At 37.6% G+C, this 21,137-nt stretch overlaps 1 protein-coding gene across 1 annotated transcript in view; it reads right to left on the minus strand.

Annotated features, from left to right (window-relative positions):
- MEIKIN (meiotic kinetochore factor) overlaps positions 1-21,137 on the minus strand; it is a 140,433-nt gene that overhangs the window by 42,854 nt on the left and 76,442 nt on the right. The window contains exons 10-11 of the mRNA XM_011951046.1: positions 13,051-13,131; positions 9,422-9,541 (exon numbers count right to left, since the gene is read on the minus strand). Coding sequence (XP_011806436.1) covers positions 9,422-9,541; positions 13,051-13,131 — 201 coding nt within the window. The remainder of the gene's footprint in view (positions 1-9,421; positions 9,542-13,050; positions 13,132-21,137) is intronic.

Here is a 21,137-nt window from a genome sequence, read left to right on the forward strand (position 1 = left end):
TCACTGCAACCTCCACCTCCCAGGTTCAAGCAATTCTCCTGCCTCAGCCTCCCCAGTAGCTGGGACTACAGGCGCATGCCACCATGCCCAACTAATGTTTGTATTTTTAGTAGAGATGGGGTTTCACCATGTTGGCCAGGATGATCTTGATCTCTTGACCTTGTGATCTGCCTGCCTCGGCCTCCCAAAGTGCTGGGATTACAGGCGTGAGCCACCATGCCCAGCCAACTTCTTCTTTTTCAATGTGGATGCTTTTCATTTCTTTTCATTGCCTAATTGCTCTGGCTCGGACTTCTAGTACTATGTTGAATAGAAGTAGCAAGAATGGGTACTCAGGTCTTGTTGTTCCTCTTAGAAGAAACTTTCAGTTTTTTATCATTGAGTATATTAGTTGTGGGCTTATCATTAATGGCTTTTATTGTGTTTATGTACATTCCATCTACACCTAATTTGTTGAGAGTTTTTATCATTAAAAATGTTGGATTTTGTCTATGGTTTTTATGCATTGATTGCAATGATAATATGTTTTTTCTTCTCTTGATGTTTTTCATTGTGCTTTGTTGATTTTTTTTTTTTTTTGCCATAGTGTGTGTTCATTCCTTTCTATTTATCTTTTGTGTATTTACTAAAGGTTTGTTCTTTGTGGTTACCATAGGGCTCACATAAAACATCCTGTAGTTAGAACATTCTATTTTAAGCTGATAACAACTTAACTTCAATCACATACACTATACTTTTACTCTACCCTTCCACATTTTATGCTTTAGATATCATGCTTTACAACATCTTTTTATTTTGTGTAATCTTTAACAAATAATGGTAGCTCCAACTCCACATTTCCCCTCCATACTGCTCTAGTAGAGGTTCTCCATGAGGGCTCTGCCCCTGCAGCAGACTTCTGCCTGGATGTCCAGGTGATTCCATACAGCCTCTGAAATCTAGGCGGAAGCTCCCAAACCTCAGCTCTTGCCTTCTGTGCACCTGCAGGCCCAACATCATGTGGAAACCACCAAGGTTTGGGGCTCACCCTCTTAAGCAATAACTTGAGCTGTACCTTGGCCCCTTTTGGCCATGGATGGAGTTGGAGTGGCTGGGATGCAGGGTACCATGTCCCAAGACTGCACAGAGCAGCAAGGCCCTGGGCCTGGCTTACAAAACCATTATTCCTTCCTAGGCCTCCAGGCCTGTGATGGGAGGGGCTGTTGTGAAGGTCTCCGAAATTCTCTGTAGGTATTTTTCCCATTGTCTTGGCTATTAACACAGCTCCTCTTTACTTACACAAATCTCTGCACCTGGCTTGAATTTCTCCCCAGAAAATGGGCTTTTCTTTTCTACCACCTGGTCAGGCTGCAAATTTTCCATACTTTTATTCTCTTCTTCCCTTTTAAATGTAAGTTGCAATTCAGATCACCTCTTTGTGAACACATATAAACATAGGCTGCTAGAAGCAGCCAAGCCACATCTTGAATGCTTTGCTTAAAAATTTCTCCCACCAGATGTCCGAAATTATTTCTCTCAAGTTCGAAGTTCCACAGATCTTTAGAGCAGGAGCACAATGCTGCCAGTATCTTTACTAAAGCATAGCAAGAGTAACCTCTACTCCAGTTCCCAGTAAGTTCCTCAGCTCCATCTGAGACCTCATCAGCCTGGCCATCTCTATCCACATCACTATCAGCATTTTGGTCAAAACCATTCAACAAGTCTCCAGAAGTTCCAAACCTTCCCTCGTGTTCCTGTCTTCTTCTGAGCCCTCCAAACTGTTTCAATCTCTGCCCATTACTCAGATCCAAAGTTACTATCATATTTTCAGGTATCTTTATAGCAATGCCCCATTTCTCTGATATGAATTTTCTGTATTAGTCTGTTCTCACATTGCTATAAATAACTACCTGAGACTGGGTAGTTTATAAAGAGAAAAGGTTTAATTGACTCACAGTTCCACAGGCTGTACAGGAGGCACAGCTGGGGAGGCCTCAGGAAACATGGTTATGGCAGAATGTGAGGTGCTAGCAAGCCTATCTTCACATGGTAACAGGAGAAAGAGAAAAGGGAGAAGTGCCACACACTTTCAAACAAAAAGAGATCTTGCAAGAACTCACTCACTGTCACAAGAACAGCAAGAGGGAAACTACCCCCATGATCCAATCACCTCCCATGAGGTCCCTTCCCCAACATTGGGAATTACAATTCAACAAGAGATTTGGGAGGGGACACAAAGCCAATCTATATCATTCCAGATTTACCCTTTTGCCTAAAACAAAAATAAATCAGAAAAAAATATATGAAACAACAGTTTTCAAGACACCAGCCATCAGACATTGAAGGACAGTAATCTCCAAGACATGGAAAACAAACCATATGAGTCTTACAATTTCCCCAACTTACTGCTTTGAGAGAATTTCTAGCCTGCAGTACAGGGAGGGAAAACTAAGCAGTACCCAGGAGACTGCCTGACTTGAGGAGATGCAGCTGAGTGTCTAGGGAAACCAAAATGACTGAGTTTATAGGGCAGAATACCAGAGAGGAGAGAGCTACACACAGAGAGAACCCCAGCAATATGCATACTGTTCAGTATGCAGTACAGTACTGATCAGTACGTGCTTATGAAGAAACTATCTGAGGCCAGTAAACGAACTATCTGAAAAGATTAGCAGAAATAGTGCTAATGCTGACACAATATTGGGAACAGTACCTGAAGATTTAACAGGCAAGAACCCTTTTTTCCTCAATTTTTTTCTTTTCTCCTTTTAGGAGCTACACAATAATGACTTGGACATTAAGAACAACTGCATATACAAGGAAAGCTAAACAGTAACTGTGCGTGTCTAGAGAAATATGCAAACCTCAGAAAAGACCTAAGAAGACCTTAAGTTTACACCTCAAGCTGATCCTTGGCATATAAGTAGCCTATGACAATGAAAACAAAAACAATTACAAAAGACGGCAAAGTTGGCCAGGTGCAGTGGCTCACACCTGTAATCCCAGCACTTTGGGAGGCTGAGGCAGGCAGATCATGAGGTCAGGAGATTGAGACAATCCTGGCTAACACAGTGAAACCCCATCTCTACTAAAAACACAAAAAATTAGCCAGGCATGGTGGTGGGCACCTGTAGTCCCAGCTACTCCAGAGGCTGAGGCAGGAGAATGGCGTGAACCTGGGAGGTGGAGTTTGCAGTGAGCTGAGATGGCACCACTGCACTCCAGCCTGGATGACAGAGTGAGGAGACTCCATCTTTAAAAAAAAAAAAAAAAAGATGGCAAGGTTTAAGAAGGGTGGAGAAACTCATTTCCACATTTACTACATTATTATATTCAAACATCCAGATTTTTAAAAAAAAAATTAAAAGGCATAAAAGAAACAGAAAAGTATGGTACATTCAAATGGAAACAAAATCAGCAGAAACTGCCTCTAAAAAGGAACTGATTATATATCTATTCAAAAACTTTAAAACAATTCTCTTTAAAAGATGCTCAAAGAACTAAAGGAAGATGTGAAAAAAAAGTCAAGAAAACTATGTATTTTCAAAATTAAAATATCAATAAAAAGAGAAAACATCAAAAGAAGCAAAAAAAAAAAAAAAAAAAAAAAACCCCAAAAAACCTAGAGCTTAAAAACACAATAACTGAAAGGAAAAATTCACTAGAAAGATCCAAGGGCATATTTAAGCAGGCAGAAGAATCTATAAACTTGAAAACAGGACAATTAATTCATTCAGTCTGAAGAAAATAAATTTTAAAATTGAAGAAAAATGAACAGAGTATAAGGGACCTGTGGGACACCATCAAGCAGACCTACATATACATTGTGAAAGTCCCAGAAGGAAAATAATGAGAAAAGGGGGAAGAGAGAATACTAGAAGAAATAATGTGTGAAATTTTCCAAATTTGATAAAAGACATAAACATCTAAGAAGCTCAACAAACTCCAAGTAAGATGAACTGAAAGACACCCACTTATTATAATCAAACTTTAGAAAGAAAGACAAAGAAAGACTCCTGAAAGCAGCAAGAGAAGTGACTTGTTGCATACAAGGGATCTTTATAAGATAATCAACAGATTTCTCATCAGAAACATTGGCTACCAGAAGGCAGTGGGCTGACAGATTCAAAGTGATAAAAGAAAATTACCTGTGAACCAAATATCCTACATGCAGTAAAACGGTACTTCAAAAATGAGGGAGAAATTAAGATATTCCCAGATAAACAAAGCTGAGGGAAGTAGTTACCACTAGATTTGCCCTGCAAGAAATGCTTAAGGGAGTCCTATAACGTGAAATGAAAGGACACTAGACAGTACCTTGAAGCTGTATGAAGAAATGAAGATCTAAATAAAGGCAAATAGAAGGGGCAATTATAAAAGCTATTATTATGACAACAACAATTTATAACTCTACTTCTTGTTTTCTATATCATTTAAGAGACTAATAAATTTTAAAAATAATTATTGGCATAAAAGCTAGTATTATTGTGACATTGGTTTGTAACTCACATTTTTATTTTCATAATTTAAAAGACTAAAGTGTTTAAAAGTATTATTGGCTGGGCATGGTCACTGACACCTGTAATCTCAAGCTGCAGGCAGATTGCTTAAGCCCAGGAATTGGAGGCCAGCCTGACAAACATGACAAAACCCTGTCTCTACAAAAAATACAAAAATTAGCTGGACATGGTGGTGCATGCCTGTAGTCCCACCTACTCAGGAAGCCAAACTGGGAGGATTGCTTGAGCCTGGGAGGTGGAGGTTGCAGTGAGTCCTGATCGTGCCACTGCACTCCAGCCTGGGTAATAGAGTGAGTTTCCATCTCAAAAAAATATATTAATTTATGTTTTAAGGGACATGATGTATAAAAATGTTAACATCATCACCTGAAAGGGGTTGGGGCAGAGATGTAAAGGGGCAAAGTTTTTGTATGTCATTGAAGTCAACCATAAATTCTAATTAGAGTATCATAACTCTAGACTGCTAAATAAATTCAAATTAGAGTACCATAACTTTAGACTGCTAAAGGCAATCCCTCTGGTAACCACAAAGAAAATAGCTATAGAATATACACAAAAGGAAATAAGAAATAAATTCAAATATTTCACTACAAAAAAATCAGTTAACCACAAAAGAAGACAGTAATGTAGAAAGTGAAGGACAAAAAAATATAAAGGCATATAGGAAACAATGAGCAAAATAACAAAAATAAGTCTGTCCTTATCAGTAAGTATTTTAAATAAATGAATTAAATTCTCCTATAGAAAAACTGGGATTGGCAAAAAAATACAGCATATGCTATATGTTGTTTATAAGAGACTCACTTTAGATTCAAAGATATAAATAAATTGAAAGTGAAAGAATAGGAAAAGCTACTCCATGTAAATAGTAACAAAAGAGAGCAGGGGCAGCTATCATAATATCAGATAAAGTTTCAATCAAAAGGTTATAAGAGACAAAGATGAACATTATATATTAATAAAAGACTCAAGATAACAAAAACATATAACAATTATAAGCATTTATATACTGAATGACAGACCATCAAAATATATGAAGTAAAAACTGACAGAACTGCAGGGAAAAATAGACAGTTCTACAATAATAGTTGAAGACTTCAATACCTCCCTCTCAATAATTGATAGAATAACCAGACAGAAGAGAATAAGAAAATAGAGGACTTAATACAATAAATCAATTACATGTAAAATATATACAGAACAATCTTTCAAATAACAGCATATATATACTTCTCAAGGGCACATGGCATATTTTACAGGATAGACCATGTATCAGGCCATAAATTAAGTCTCAATATATTTTAAAAGATAGATATCATACAAAGTATTTTGTCTGACCAAAATAGAATGAAGTCATAAAAAAACAGAGTTTGTAAAACTGAAAAATTCAACAAACTGTGAAAATTAAACAACATGCTCTTAAACACCAATGGGCCAAAGTAGAAATCACAAGGGAAATTAGAAAATACTTAGAGACAAATGAAAACAAAAACACAACATATCCAAACTTGCGGAATTTAGCCAAAGCAGTGCTAAGAGGGAAATTTATGGCTATAAATGCTTAAATTGAAAAACAAGAAATGTCTCAAATCAACAACCTAACTTTACAACTTAAGGAACTAGAAAAGAAGAACAATCTAAACACAAACTAAACTAGGTTTAGCAGAAGGATGGAAATAATAAAGATTAGAGCAGACATAAACAAAATAGAGAATAGAAAAAAAACATAAAGAAAATCAATCAAACCAAAAATTGGTTCTTTGAAAACAGCAACAAAACTGACAAACCTTTAATGAAAAATACTAATAAAAAGGGAAAGAAGACTTAAATTACTAAAGTCGGAAATGAAAGTGGTGACATTACTACCAATTATACCAAAAAAAGAATTACAAAGAGAGTATTATGAACAATTGCATAGTAACAAATTTCATAACCTAGATGAAATAAACAAATACCTATAAACACAAAGCATCTCAATACTAAATCATGCAGAAATAGAAAACCGGGCCGGGCGCGGTGGCTCAAGCCTGTAATCCCAGCACTTTGGGAGGCCGAGACGGGCGGATCATGAGGTCAGGAGATTGAGACCATCCTGGCTAACACGGTGAAACCCCCTCTCTACTAAAAAATACAAAAAACTAGCCGGGCGAGGTGGCGGGTGCCTGTAGTCCCAGCTTCTGGGAGGCTGAGGCAGCAGAATAGCATAAACCCGGGAGGCGGAGCTTGCAGTGAGCTGAGAACCGGCCACTGCACTCCAGCCCGGACGACAGAGCGAGACTCTGTCTCAAAAAAAAAAAAAAAAAAAAAAAGAAATAGAAAACCGGAATATACCTACAGAACTAGTAGGGAGACTGAATCACTAAAGAAAAAACTCCCAACAAGGAAAAGCCCTGATTCTGTTGGCTTCCCTGGTGAATTCTACCAAACATTTAAAGAACTAATACCAATACTTCTCTAACTTTCCAAGAAGAGAAAGGAATGATTCATAACTCATTCTTTGAGATGAACATTACCCGAAGTCAAACAAAGTGTCTTTTCTGGACACGACAAGAAAAGAAAACTACAGGCCAATATCCATTATGAACATCAAAGCAAAAATCCTCAACAAATTACTAGTAAACCAAATTCAGCAGCATATTAAAAGGATGATAGGCCACAACCAAATGGGTTTTATTCCTGGAATGCAAGGATGGTTCAACATACAAAAATCAATCAATGTTTCTGCTTAATTTGGCAAGACTTAAGTCAATCACTGTCATATATCACATATAGTAGAATGAAAGGAATATGTGATCTTCTCCATTGATGCCAAAAAAGCATTTGACAAAATTCAGTACCATTTTGTGATAAAAACAATAAACTAGGAATTGAAGGACACTACTTCAACAAAATAAAAGTCATTGATATGGTTTGGATTTGTGTCCCTGCCCAAATCTCATGTTAAATTGTAATCCCCAATGTTGGAGGTGGGCCCTTGTAGGAGGTGACTGGATCATGGGAGTGGTACTTCATGGGGGTGGTCCTCAATTGTTTAGCACCATGCCCTTGTTGCTGTTCTAGTGAGGGAGTTATTGTGAGATCTTGTTTAAAAGTGTGTGGCACCTCCCCATTTTCTCTCTTCCTCCTGCTCTGGCCATGTAAGATGCCTTGCTCCCCTTTTGCCTTTCACCATAATTAGAAGCTTCTTGAGGCCTCTCCAGAAGGAGGTGCCAGAATCATGTTTCCTATACAGCTTGAGGAGCCATAAGCAACCTCTTTTCTATATATAAAGAAACCTCTTTTCTTTATAAATTACCCAGTCTTAGGTATTTCTTTATAGCAATGTGAAAATGAACTAATACAGCCATATATGAAAATTCACAGTAAACATCACATTCAATGGTGAAAGACAGAAAGCTATTCCTCTAAGATGAAGAAAAAGGCAAAGATGTCTGCATTTACAACATACTACTGATAGTTCTAGCCAGAGCAATTATGCAAGGAAAAGAAATAAAAGGCATCCAAATTGTAAAGCAAGAAGTAAAATTATCTCTGTTCACAGATAACATGGTATCATTGTGGAAAACCCTAAAGATTGAATTAAAAATTATTAGAATAAATGAATTCAGCAAATTAACAGGACACAAGTCAACACACAAAAATCAGGTGAACTTCTACACACTAACAATAAGCAATTAGAAAAGAAATTACAATTCAATTCATAATAGCATCCAAAAGAATATTTAGGAATTAACCAAACAAGTTAAAGACCTACACAATGAAAACTACAAAACAGTGGTGAAATAAATTAAAGAAAACATAAATAAATGAAAACACATCCCATGTTTATGGATTGGAAGATGTAATACTGTTAAGATGCCATTACTACCTAGGGTGATCTTCAGATTCCATTCAATCTCTATCAAAACTCCAATGATGTTTTTGCAGAAACAGAAAAACCCATTTTAAAATTCACATGGAATCTCAAGGGATCCTGAATAGTAAAAGCAATAATTTAAAAGAAGAACAAGTTGGAGGACTCACACTTCCTGATTTCAAAATCTACAAAGCTACACTAATCAAAGCCATATGGTACTAACATAAAGACAGGCATATAGATCAATGGAATAGACAGCCCAGGGATAAACCCTCAAATATATGCTTAAATCATTTTTGGCAAGGGGGCCAGACCATTCAATGGGGGAATGGATGGTCTCTTCAACAAATGATGCTGAGAAAACTGGATATCTACATGCAAAAGAATGAAGTTGGACCCTTACCTAATACTATACACAAAAATTAACTCAAAATGGATCAATGACCTAAATGCAAGACCTAAAACAAAAAAAAAAAATTGAAGAAAATACAGGGCAATAGCCTGAGCACCATAACAAAACCTTGTCTCTACAAAAATACAAAAAATTAGCTGGGCATCGTGGTGTATGCCTGCAGTCCTAGCTACTCGAGAGGCTGAGGTGGGAGAATCATCTAAACCCTGGAAGTCAAGCCTATCGTGAGTCTGTGAGCCTTGATTGCACCCTGGCACTCCAGCATGGAGGACAGAGTGAGACTCTGTCAAAGAAAGAAAGAAAAGAAGAAAGAAAGGGAAGGAAGGGAAGGAAGAAAGAAAAAAGGAAAGGAAAGGAAAGGAAAGGCAAAAAGCTTCAGACATTTGATTTGGCTATGATTTCTTGCACAGGACACCAAAGGAATAGGCAACAAAAGAAAAAAATAGACAAATTGTACTTCATAAAAAATAAAAAATTTTGTGCATCAAAGACCCTAACCAAAGTGTAAAAAGGCAACCCGCAGAATAGGAGAAAATATTTGTAAATTATGTTTCTGATATGTTAAGAGATTTCTTAAAGCACCTCATATACAAAGTATCTAATGTACCAGTAATTATTTCCTTTAGTAATTGAAGGAAAAATGGAAAATACTACCTCATTTGAAGAATTTTCCTGCAAACTTGACACAGGAACAATTTCATTTGAATTAACATAATTGCTGACATTTGGAAATAGTTCTTCAAAAGATGCTTTTTGCACTGAGGACAAATCAATCTATAAAAGAACACATTATTCTTTTGTAGAAGTTAAACATTGCAGAAGCAATGATTTTTAAGTAATTAAAGAAAAGCTGAAAAATACCATCTCATTGGAAGCATTTTCCTGTAAACTTGACACAGGAACAATTTCATCTGAATACATATAATTACTGACATTTGGAAATAACTCTTCAAAAGATGCATGTTTAGAGACTAATCAATCTGTAAAATGGGTTATAACATTCTTTGACTTTAAAGTTATTTTTTAATTAGCAATTTTTCTTTGCTATGATACATTTTTTCTATTCAGTCATCCAAACATTTATCAAATGCCTACTAAATGAAATTTATCTACTCAGCAACCATACCTCCTATAATAATTTCCCCTGCCCTTCCTTTAAATGTAAACTTCCCAGCATTCTTCTCTTATCTTCTTGCCTACCATTTGAACACCAGAGATTTTTAAATCACTATCTCTAACATAGAACTGTCTCCTAACTGCCATATCCATTTTTCTATGAGGTTACTGAAATCACCACATATTTCTGTACCAAATTAAAAATTTCCAAAAAAATGACTGTTTGATTTAGAGATGATTTAAGGTATGCAGGATGCACATAGGTTATACACAAAAAAACAATACTATGCCATTTTATATCAGGAACTTTAGCATCCACATATTTTGGTATCTTTGAGAAGTCCTGGAACCAATTCCCCATGGATACTGAGGGATGACTGTATATAGTTAAGACAACTGAAAACACATGTTTAACAAAAACTTGTCAACAAATGTTTATAACAGTATTATTCATAATAGATAATAAATGGAAATAAATGCCCATAAACTGAATTGATAAACAAAATACAGTATATCTATATAATGGAATATAATTCAGTTGATATGGTTTGGCTGCGTCTCCACCCAAATATCATCTTGAATTGTAATCCCCATAATCCCCACAGGTCGAGTGAGGGACCTGGTGGGAGGTGATTGAATCATGGGGGTGGCTTTTCCCATACTGTTCTGATGATAGTGAGTTCTCCCGAGATCTGATGGTTTTATAAGGTAGATTTCCCTGCTCTTCCATGCTCTCTCTCACCTGTTGCCATGTAAGACCTGCCTCTTCCCCTTCCACCATGATTGTAAGTTTCCTGAGGCCTCCCCAGCCATGCAGAACTGTGAGCCAATAAAACCTCTTTTCTTTATAAATTATCCAGTCTTGGGTATGTCTTTATAGCAGTGTGGAAACAGACTAATACATTGGTCATAAAAAAGGAATGCAGTACCGATACCTGCTATAATATAGATGAATTTTTAAAACATTATGCTAAGTGAAAGAAACCAGGCACAAAACACCACGTTATATGATCTCATTTATATGAAATACTCAGAAAGAGCAAACCTACAGAGACAGAAACTAAATCAGTAGTTTCTTGGGACTAGAGGGTGGGATGCGGGAATGAGGACTGACTATTAATGAATGGGGTGATGAAAATGTTCTTAAATAGGATTGTGATGATAGCTGCACAATTTGTAGGTACGCTAAAAACCTCTGAATTATGCACTTTAGTAAACTGAGTTTTATAAAATGTAAATTGTACCTCAATTTTAAAAATATATTGATACTTGTAAAATAGTCACTAAATTAGTTTTGCCATGAAAAAATCATTTTGATACATTTGTTATTCATCAATACATTTTAACTCCAAATATCAACCAAGAATGAAAAAAAAATGAGATACTCATTTTCTGGAAAAAGTATTGATTTTGGGGCCACTGGAAAGACTGTCAGCAGAGTATTAACAAAACCCTTTCTTCCATCATGAGCATCTCTTGGTTAAATCTGTAACTCCTTTTCCCTAGGAACCTGATAAGTGTAAGAATGTCAGCTGTGTTACTAGGCAACGTTGCTTATGGTAAAAATAATGTCTGATGGGAAAATTGTATCTCTAGGAAAAACTATAAATGCCCTATAAATAAATAAATACTGCACTATATAAAATACTTTGGGTTTCCCTGAGTGCAGGGACATTGTAATTACACATGTCCTTTGTGGAGACCATGGACGTTATGCCTAAGTGTTGTTACAAAAAATACTGGATTTCATCTCCTTGTGCCCGAGCAGTCCCCACACTGCCATGTAAGCTGCTGCATGGACCTCTGTGAGGATTGCTCACACTGAAGAGGAACATTGGATGTTTGACTGAAGACTTGATGAGATTGGATTTGATAATGATTTCTTGGATATGACACCAAAAGAACAGGTGAGAAAAGAAAAATAAATTTTACTATGACAAAATAAAAAACATTTGTGCATCAAAGGACACTATCAACAGAGTGAAAAGGCAACCCATGGAAGGGGGCAAATTATTTGTAAATCATATGTTGGGTAATGGGTTAATATCCCAGATATATGAGGAACTCCTATGACTCAGCAATTAAAAATTCAAAAATAAACAAAGGACTTGAATATATATTTTCCCAAGAAGATATATGAATAGCTAATTAACACATTAAAAGATGCTCAATGTCATCCTTATTAGGGAAATACAAATCAAAACCACAATGAGATATCACCTCACATCCATAAGAACGACTATTACAAAAAAGAAAATAACAAGCACTGGTAAGGAAGTAGATAAACTGGAACCCTTGTGCATTTTGCTAGTGGAAATGTAAAATGGTACAGCTACTATGGAAAACAGTGTGGTGGTTCCTCAAAACGTTAAAAACAGAATTACCATATGCTCTAGCAATTCCACTTCTAGATACATACTCAAAAGAACTAAAAGCAGAGACTCAAACATATATTTGTACACCCATGTTCATACCAGCATTATTCGCAATTGTCAAAAGGCAGAAGCAACCCAATTGTCCATCAACAGATGAATGGATAAACAAAATGTTTCATATTCATACAATGGAGTATCAGTTCATCCTGAAAAATAAAATTCTGATGCATGCTGTAACATAGATGAATCTGAAGATGCCATGCTAAGTGACATAAACTAGTCACAAAGGACAAATACTGTATGGTTCCACTTATATGAGGTATCTAGAGTAGTCAAATTAATAGAAACAGAAAGTAAAATGGTGGTTTCCAGGGGCTCGGGTAGGGAGGAGCAGGAAGTTACTGTTTAATGCATACGGAATTTCAGTTTTGCAAGATGAAAAAAGTTCTAGAGATGAATAGTGGTGATGGTTGCATAATGATGTGAATGAATATACTTCAACTGAACACTTAAAAATGGTTAAAATTATAAATTTTATGTTATATATATTTCACTACAATTTTTAAAACTGAAGGGAAAAAAAAGTAAGAATCCTGGTTGTTGCTGCAGTACTCTAGTTTTTCCTTCTCTTAGCACTATATAGAGTACTTCCATTGAAAGTGTGCTTAAGCAACAGGAAAACACAGATATTATTCTCCATAGGCGATATTCCCCTGATATAAGAAAAATAGAAGAGTGGGGAGAGGAGGAGCCAGAAAACAGATACTACAAGTGTCAAATGCTAATACTTACCACCAAACCAGCTGTCTCTGAAGATGGAGTACTTGTTAAAAGGCCTCTGTTTTTCTTACCAGGAGTACTGGAATTTGCTTTCTATAAATGTTTTTATAAAATAGGGATTGAACAGCAGAAAGAAATAAAATATTTTAGTATCGTAAAACTACAATTTAAAGTTAGTTGACTAGATCATAATATACGATACTAAGAAAATCCTTAATCTGTTCATTAAATTTTAAACCATTTCACAGGAAACTAAAGAATTTTCTCACTTGAGCTAGATCAAACAACGTCCAAGAAAACTCTATATGGCATAGCAACTATATGAGAATACCTTTGTTGAAATGAATACCTTGGTTGAAATTACTATTAATTTAGAACGAAAAGCTAATTAGAGTGTTGAGTTAGGAAATGGTGCTTCAGTTATCTTTGTTAACTGCTAAGAAAGGTATTTTACTTTCAGCATTTAATTCTTAGTGTATTATGGTACTTTTTGCGGAAAGAGATTATAAGTTATTTCTGAAGCTGTGAAAATATATGTAGCAAGGATAATTGGTTTAAATATAACTTTAAATGTATATAGATACTTTCATTTATGGAACATCAAAGTTAAAGAAATTATAAAGTAGGATGTAGGCTCATTTTTTACTTCTTGAAGATACAAAGAGGCAGACAGACAGGTAGACAAAGCAAGAAAGAGTGAAAGAATCAGGAAACAGACAAGATACAAGACCTAAAAAAAGTGACAGAAAGTGAGGATGGGACGGCCAAAAGAGAGAGAGGGAGGAAGGGAGAAGAGGGGAATGGAGAGGAGATGAAGGAAGAGGTAGAGAAGAGGAGAGGAGGTAGGAGAGGAAGAATGAAAAGCAAAAGACAGAGAAGGAGAGAAAAAGAGGAAGACCAAGAGAAGGAGAGAGGAAAAAAGAGAAAGAGAAGACAGAGACCAACCCAGATTGTGAACAGAGATTGAGAGAGAGAGAGAGAGAGAGAGAGAGAGAGAGAGAGAGAGAGAGACCAAGGAAAAGAGACAGAGCTTAAGACTGAGAGAGAGAGAACATCTAGGATAGCAAAAGCAAAGAAATGGGTAGAAAGGTAGAGTAGAAAGTAAGAGTGATAGACAATCAAACAGAGACAGGCAGCTTTATTTCTAGAAATCAGTTGCCTTTTCAGCCTTTAGACTCCATGAAGCAACCATGTCCTTCTGATAAATGCTCTTTTTCAATAGGTATGTCTTGTAAGATGTCAAGTCTGGAATCTTACTTTCACTCTTTCCCTTCTGGCTTAAAAGCTCTTAAACTGATTGTTGGTACAAGACATAATCTGGAATAGTTTATTAGGAAAATTTTTGTCAGAAATGTTTATGGGCATATTTACAATAAACTGAACACATCAGCCTCTAACTTACTAGCTATATTTAATTTTGTCATTTGAACAATGAAGGTTATACTATATATAGGGACTGTGATGCAAGGGTTACAAATAATATATGTAAAGAGAACCTATGGTGTCTGGAGAGTAGGAGCTACTCAATGATGATAGTAGGAGCTACTATCATCATCACTGTGGCAGTCCTGAAGGTCCTCTGCTCAGGTTTCTTCAAAGAACCAGCTGTTCCAGCGCAAGGAGTGTAGTTAGCTGATAGCCCCCAACTACAACATCTTTAGAATATGCTTCAGCTTTCATGCTGAGGCCACCATCTCTTCAAGCAGCCCCCAGCCAATGTCTGGGCATAACAGCCCAACACAAAACTTTCGTAATAGACAGTCTTTGCTCCAGAACTCCCCATTGTTGAGAGCTTCCGTCAGATCTGCATTGAAGACTGAGGCTATCCTTGCATAATCCTGCTTCTTCCCTGCCTTCCTTTCTTAGTCATTACCCTCTGATGTTTGAACTCTTTATACTGTCCGAATATCTACTTTCCAGGGGTCTCATTTGATGTAATTGTCAACTATCAGTCCAATTTCAAAACATCAGCTTGTATGTAGCTATAAGTATATAGCTTCCCTACATTTTTTCCTAGATTTGTTTATATATATATATATTTCTAAATATTCCCAATCAGTACATATTTATAGTATTTTCAAAAAATATTAGTTAATACAAGACTAGTTCTTATCAATGCAGGTTTTGGGGACTGAGTCAGAACTAAATGGTTCTACCTGCATTGCTTTCAAAAGCAGACCTATAGTGGGAAGATGGAACCTTGACTTTTAGATAATGAGAGTTTAACTGAAAATTTGTATCTCTATGTTCAGAATCTTTTCCAGGCTGAAACAAATTCATAATCAAGATATACATTTTATAGTGCTATAAAAACATTTCCAGTGCTTCTCATATGTCCTATTATTTCAACTTGAAAAAAGATTTAAACTTAAATTATTTTCTGGAAAAAAATAACATGTCATACATTTAAGTTAAAAAATCTGCTGAAAGACAAAATAGTTTGAAATACAGGTGGAGCAGGATGGACAGTGATGCCCATCCTCCAAGGCTCGCCATACTCTTCTAGGTGGCTTTAGCCTTTGGGTAACTGTAGGACCTGGACAGAGTAGGGCAGTCTTGTCCATGGGGATGTGCCCAGTTCGATCTGAGTGTCCTCATCTGCCAGCCTCTCCTGGAGCCCCAGCCTGGCGTGCCCACTTGCCCACAGCCTCGCATGCCCAACCAGGGTGCTTCCTTGGGGCCCTTCTCATAGCTCCTTCACCAGCAGACCATGCCTCACCATCAGAGAGCTCCCACTGACCAGCCACCATGGATGCACATCTGCCTACCTACAGCTTCCACTCCCTTACAGGCCTTTCCCACCTCACTTTGCTGTCATGCACTCGCCCGAGGTCCTCTCCACTGCTTTGCTGGCCCGCAAGTGCGGATGACTATACTTCCTCTCTCCCACTGGCATATGTGTGTACATGTACCCTGCCTCTTCACCACTGCTGGCATGAGCACACCCTGCCACCACTAATGTGCGGCACTCTGCCCTGTCAATGTGGCCTGCATGTGGGTATGTACAGAATCCAGTGCCTCACTCCCACCAGCAACTGGCCACCCTGCCCCACTACCACTTCTGCTGCCACACTCAAGCTAGCATAGATCCTGCTATGCTATGCCACCGCCTGAGGAAAGGCACTGGCCAGCACTCCCCATCAGAATGCTGTGGCCAGCAGAGCAGGAACACCGGGCCCCTCCAGTGCAGCCAGTTCCTAAGCTCCTGAGACTAGAGAATAAAGCTGGGGGCTTGGTACCAGCACCCTTAGAGTTAGAGCAGGAAAACTAGGAATACTAAGCTGCCGCTTTGGCCCTCTAAAATCATCCAGAAACAAACTAAACAGACACATAGACCAATGGAATAGAATAGAGAGCCCAGAAATAAAGCTTGCACACCTACAACCATCTGATCTTTGACAAAGTTGACAAAAACAAGCAATGGGGAAAGGACTGTTTTATTCAAGAAATGGTGCTGGGACAACTGGCCAGCCATATTCAGAAGACTGAAACTGAACTCCTTCCTTATACCATATACAAAAATCAAGATGGACTAAACACTTAAATGTAAGACCTACAACTATGAAAACTCTAGGAGAAAACCAACAAAATACCATTCTGAACATGGACCCTGGCAAAGATTTCATGACTAAGATGCCAAAAGCAATTGCAACAAAAACAAAAATTGACAAATGGGACCTAATTAAACAAAAGAGCTTCTGCACAGCAAATGAAACTATCAAGACAGTAAATAGACAACCTACAAAATGGGAGAAAATATTTGCAAACTCTGCATCCGACAAAGGTCTAATATCCAGGATCTATAAGGAACTTGAGTCCATTAAAAAGTGGGCAAAGGCATAAACAGACATTATCAAAAGAAGATATATGCATGGCCAACAACTGTATGAAAAAATGCTCATCACTAATCATTAGATAAATGCAAATCAAAACCGCAATGAAATACCATCTCACACCAGTCAGAATGACTTATTAAAAAGTCAAAAACTGATAGATGCTGGCAAGATTGTGGAGAAAAGGGGAATGCTTATCCACTGCTGGTGGGAATGTAAATTAGTTCAGCCACTGTGGAAAGCAATTTGGTGATTTCTCAAAGAACTCAACACAGAAGTACCATTTGACTCAGCAATCCCATTATTGGGTATATACTCAAAGGAATATAAATCATTCTACCATAAAGATACCTGCAAACGTATGTTCACTGCAGCACTATGCACATAGCAAAGACATGGAATCAATCTAAATACCCATCAGTGGTAGACTGGATAAAGAAAATGTAAAGATATACCATGGAATACTATGCAGGTGTAAGGAAGGAGTCCAGTTTCAGTATGCTTAAGTCTTTAATCCATTTTGAGTTGATTTTGGTAGATAGTGATGATGCAGTGTGAATATGTGTTCCCATCCAAATCTCATGTTGAATTGCAATCCCCAGTGATGGAGGTGGGGCCTGGTGGGAGGTTATTGGATAATGGGGATAGATTTCTCTGGAATGGCTTTAGCACCATCCCCTTAGTGCTGTTCTCTTGATAGAGTGAGTTCTTACAAGATATGGTTGTTTAGAAGTATAGCACCTCCCCCACACCCCTCTCTCATTCCTGCTTTTGCCATATGAAGCGCCTGTTCCTGCTTTGCCTTCCACCGTGAGTAAAAGCTCCCTGAGGCCTCCCCAGAAGCAGATGCTGCCACGCTTCCTGTACAGCCTGCAAAACTGTGAGTCAATTAAATATCTTTTCTTATAAATTACCCAGTCTTAGGTGTTTTTTTTTATCACAACACAAGAACAGCCTAATAAAGGGGAGAAATAGGAGTCTAGTTTCATTCTTCTGCATGGGGATATCCAGTTTTCTGAGCATCGTTTACTTGAGAGAGTGTCCTTTCCCCAGTGTACGTTCTTGATGGCTTTGTTGAAGATCAGTTAGCTGTAAATATGTGGATTCATCCCTGGGTTCTCTATTCTTTTCCTTTGTTCTGTGTGTCATTTTTCTACCAATATCATGTTGTTTGGGTTAGTACAGCCTTGTAATATATTTTGAAGTCAGGTGGTGTAGTGCCTTGAGTTTGTTCCTTTTGTTTAGGACTGCTTTGACTATTCTGGATCTTTTTTGGTTCCATATGAATTTTAGCATTGTGTTTTCTAGTTATGTGAAAAACTACATAGCTATGTAGTTAGAGATTGCATTGAATCTACAGATTGCTTTAGGTAGTATGGTCATTTTTAATGATATGAATTCTTCTGATCGATGAGAATGGGATGTCTTTTCTCTTCAATTTCTTTCATCAGTGTTTTGTAATTTCCTTGTAGAGATCTTTCACTTCTCGGTTACATTTATTCCTAGGTTTTTTTTGTTGTTGTTTTTGTTGGTTTGTTTTGCCATTGTTGTAAATGTGATTGCCTTCTTGATTTTTTTTTCAGATATTTTATTATTGGTGTATAGAAATGCTGACTTTTGCTTGTTTGTATCCTGCGGCTTCACTGAATTTGGTTCAGTTCTAAGAGTTTTTTGTTTGTTTGTTTTTTGAGAAAGTCTTGCTCTGTTGCTCTGACTGGAGTTCAGTGGTGTGATCTCTGCTCACTGCCACCTCTGCCTCCTGGGTTCAAGCAATTCTCTGCCTCAGCCTCCCAAGCAGCTGGGATTACAGGCACCTGCCACCATGCATGGATAATTTTTTTTTTTGTATTTTTAGTAGAGATGAGGTTTCACCATCTTGGCCAGGCTGGCCTTAAACTCCTCACCTCGTGATCCACCCACCTCAGCCTCCCAAACTGCTGGGATTATAGGCGTGAGCCACCATGCCAAGCCTGTTTGGCTTTTTTTTTTTTTTTTTGAGAGTCTTGCTCTGTCACTCAGGCTGGAATGCAGTAGTACGATCTTGGCTCACTGCAACCTCTACCTCCTGGGCTCAAGTGATTCTGATGCCTCAGCCTCCAGAGTAGCTGGGATTACAGGCATGCGCCACCATGCCCAGCTAATTTTTGTATTTTTTAGCAGACATGGGGCTTTGCCATGTTGGCCAGGCTGGTCTCCAACCCTTGGCCTCAAGCGATTGCCTGCCTTGGCCTCCCAAAGTTCTGGGATTACAGGCATGAGCCACCGTGCCCAGCCCTAAGAGTTTTTTGATGGAGTCTTTTGGTTTTCTAAAAATAAGCATAGGCCAAGTGCAGTGGTTAATGCCTGTAATCCCAGCACTTTGGGAGGCCGAAGCAGGCAGATCACGAGGTCAAGAGATCGAGACCATCCTGGCCAACATGGTGAAACCCTGTTTCTACTAAAAATACAAGCATGCCTGTAGTCCCAGTTACTTGGGAGGCTGAGGTAGGAGAACTGCTTAAACCCGGGAGGTGGAGGATGCAGTGAGGCAAGATCGCGCCATTGCACTCCAGCCTGGGCGACAGAGAGAGATTCTGTCTCCAAAAAAAAAAAAATAAAGAATAATGTAATCCCCAAAGAGAGGGTCAATTAGAGTTCTTCTTTTCCAATTTGGATGCCTTTTATTCATTTTTTCTTGGCTGACTGCTCTGGCTACAACTTCCAGTACAATGTTTAATGGGCATGGGGAAGGTGGGCATCTTTGTCTTGTTCTTAGAGGCAAGGCTTTTAACTTTTCCCCCTTCAGTCTGATGTTAGCTGTGGGTTTTGTCATATATTGCCTTTATTATTTTAAGCTATGTTCTTTCTATGCCTAATTTGCTGAGAGTTTTTTTCATGAAGGGATGTTCAATTTTATCAAATGCTTTTTCTGCATCTATAAAAATAATCATAAAGTTTTTGTTCTTGGTTCTGTTAATGTGACGTATCAAATTTATTGATTTGCACAGGTTAAACCATTCTTGCATCCCTGGTATAAAACGCACTTAATCAAGGTGTTTTATCTTTTTGATGTGCTATTGGATTTAGTTTGCTAGTATTTTGTTGAGGATTTTTGTGTCTATGTTCATCATGCCTGCAGTTTTCTCTGTGCTGTTGTTGTTGTGTTCCTTGTCTGGTTTTGGAATCAGGGGAATGCTAACCTCAAAGAATGAGTTAGGGAGGATTCCCTCCTCTTCAACTTTTTGAAATAGTATGAGGAAGATTGGTATTAGTTTTTCTTTATATGTTTGGTCGAATTTGGCAGTGAATCCATCTGATCCTGGGCTTTTCTTTATTGGGAGACTTTTTATTATTGATTCAATCTCACTACTTATTATTGGTCTCTTCAGGTTTTCTATTTCTTCCTCATTCAATCTTAGTATGTTGTATGTTTCCAGGAGTTTACCCGTTTCTCTAAGTTTTCTAGTTAGTATATGGTTATTCGTAAAAGTCTCGGCTGATGTTTTCTATTTCTGTGGTATCAGTAGTAATGTCTCCTTTTTCATTCCTGATTTTGTTTATTGGGGCCTCCTCTCTTCTTTCCTTGGTTAATCTAGCTAGTGATTTATAAATTTTATCTTTTTGAACAACAAACTGTTCATTTCATTGATACTTTTTATTTTTTTAGTCTCTATTTTGTTTCTTTCTGCTCTGATCATTACTATTTCCTTCTGTTAATTTTGGGTTTTGTTTGTTCTTGCTTCTCTAATTCCTTAAAGTGCATAATTAAATTCTTTATTGGAAATCATTCTACTTTTTTTCTTACATAACATTAAATTTACATAAGCACATACTACTTTTTTGATGTAGGTATTTATTCCTATAAAGTTCCCTCTAAGCACTGCTTTTATGATATTCCATATGTTTTGGTGTTTTGTGTTTCAATTTTTATTTATTTCAAGAATTTTATTTTTAAGAGACAAGGTCTTACTTTGTCACCCAGGCTAGAGTGCAGTGGCACTATTGTAGCTCGCTGCAGTCTCAAACTTTTGGGTTCAAGTGATCCTCCTGTCCCAGACTCCTGAGTAGTTAGGACTACAGTCATGCACCACCATGCCTGGCTAATTTTTAAATTTTTTAGGAGACAACGGGGTTTCAGTATGTTGCCCAGGCTGGTCTCAAACTCCTGGCCTCAAGTGATCCTCCCACTGCAGCCTCCCAAAGTGCTGGGATTACAAGCATGAGCCATTGTTCCTGTCCTTATTTCAAGAATTTTTTAATTTCCATCTTAATTTCTTCATTGATCCA

Source organism: Colobus angolensis, unplaced genomic scaffold (genome assembly GCF_000951035.1).
Source record: "Colobus angolensis palliatus isolate OR3802 unplaced genomic scaffold, Cang.pa_1.0 Scaffold314, whole genome shotgun sequence".
In the NCBI taxonomy this organism is placed as follows: Eukaryota; Metazoa; Chordata; class Mammalia; order Primates; family Cercopithecidae; genus Colobus; species Colobus angolensis.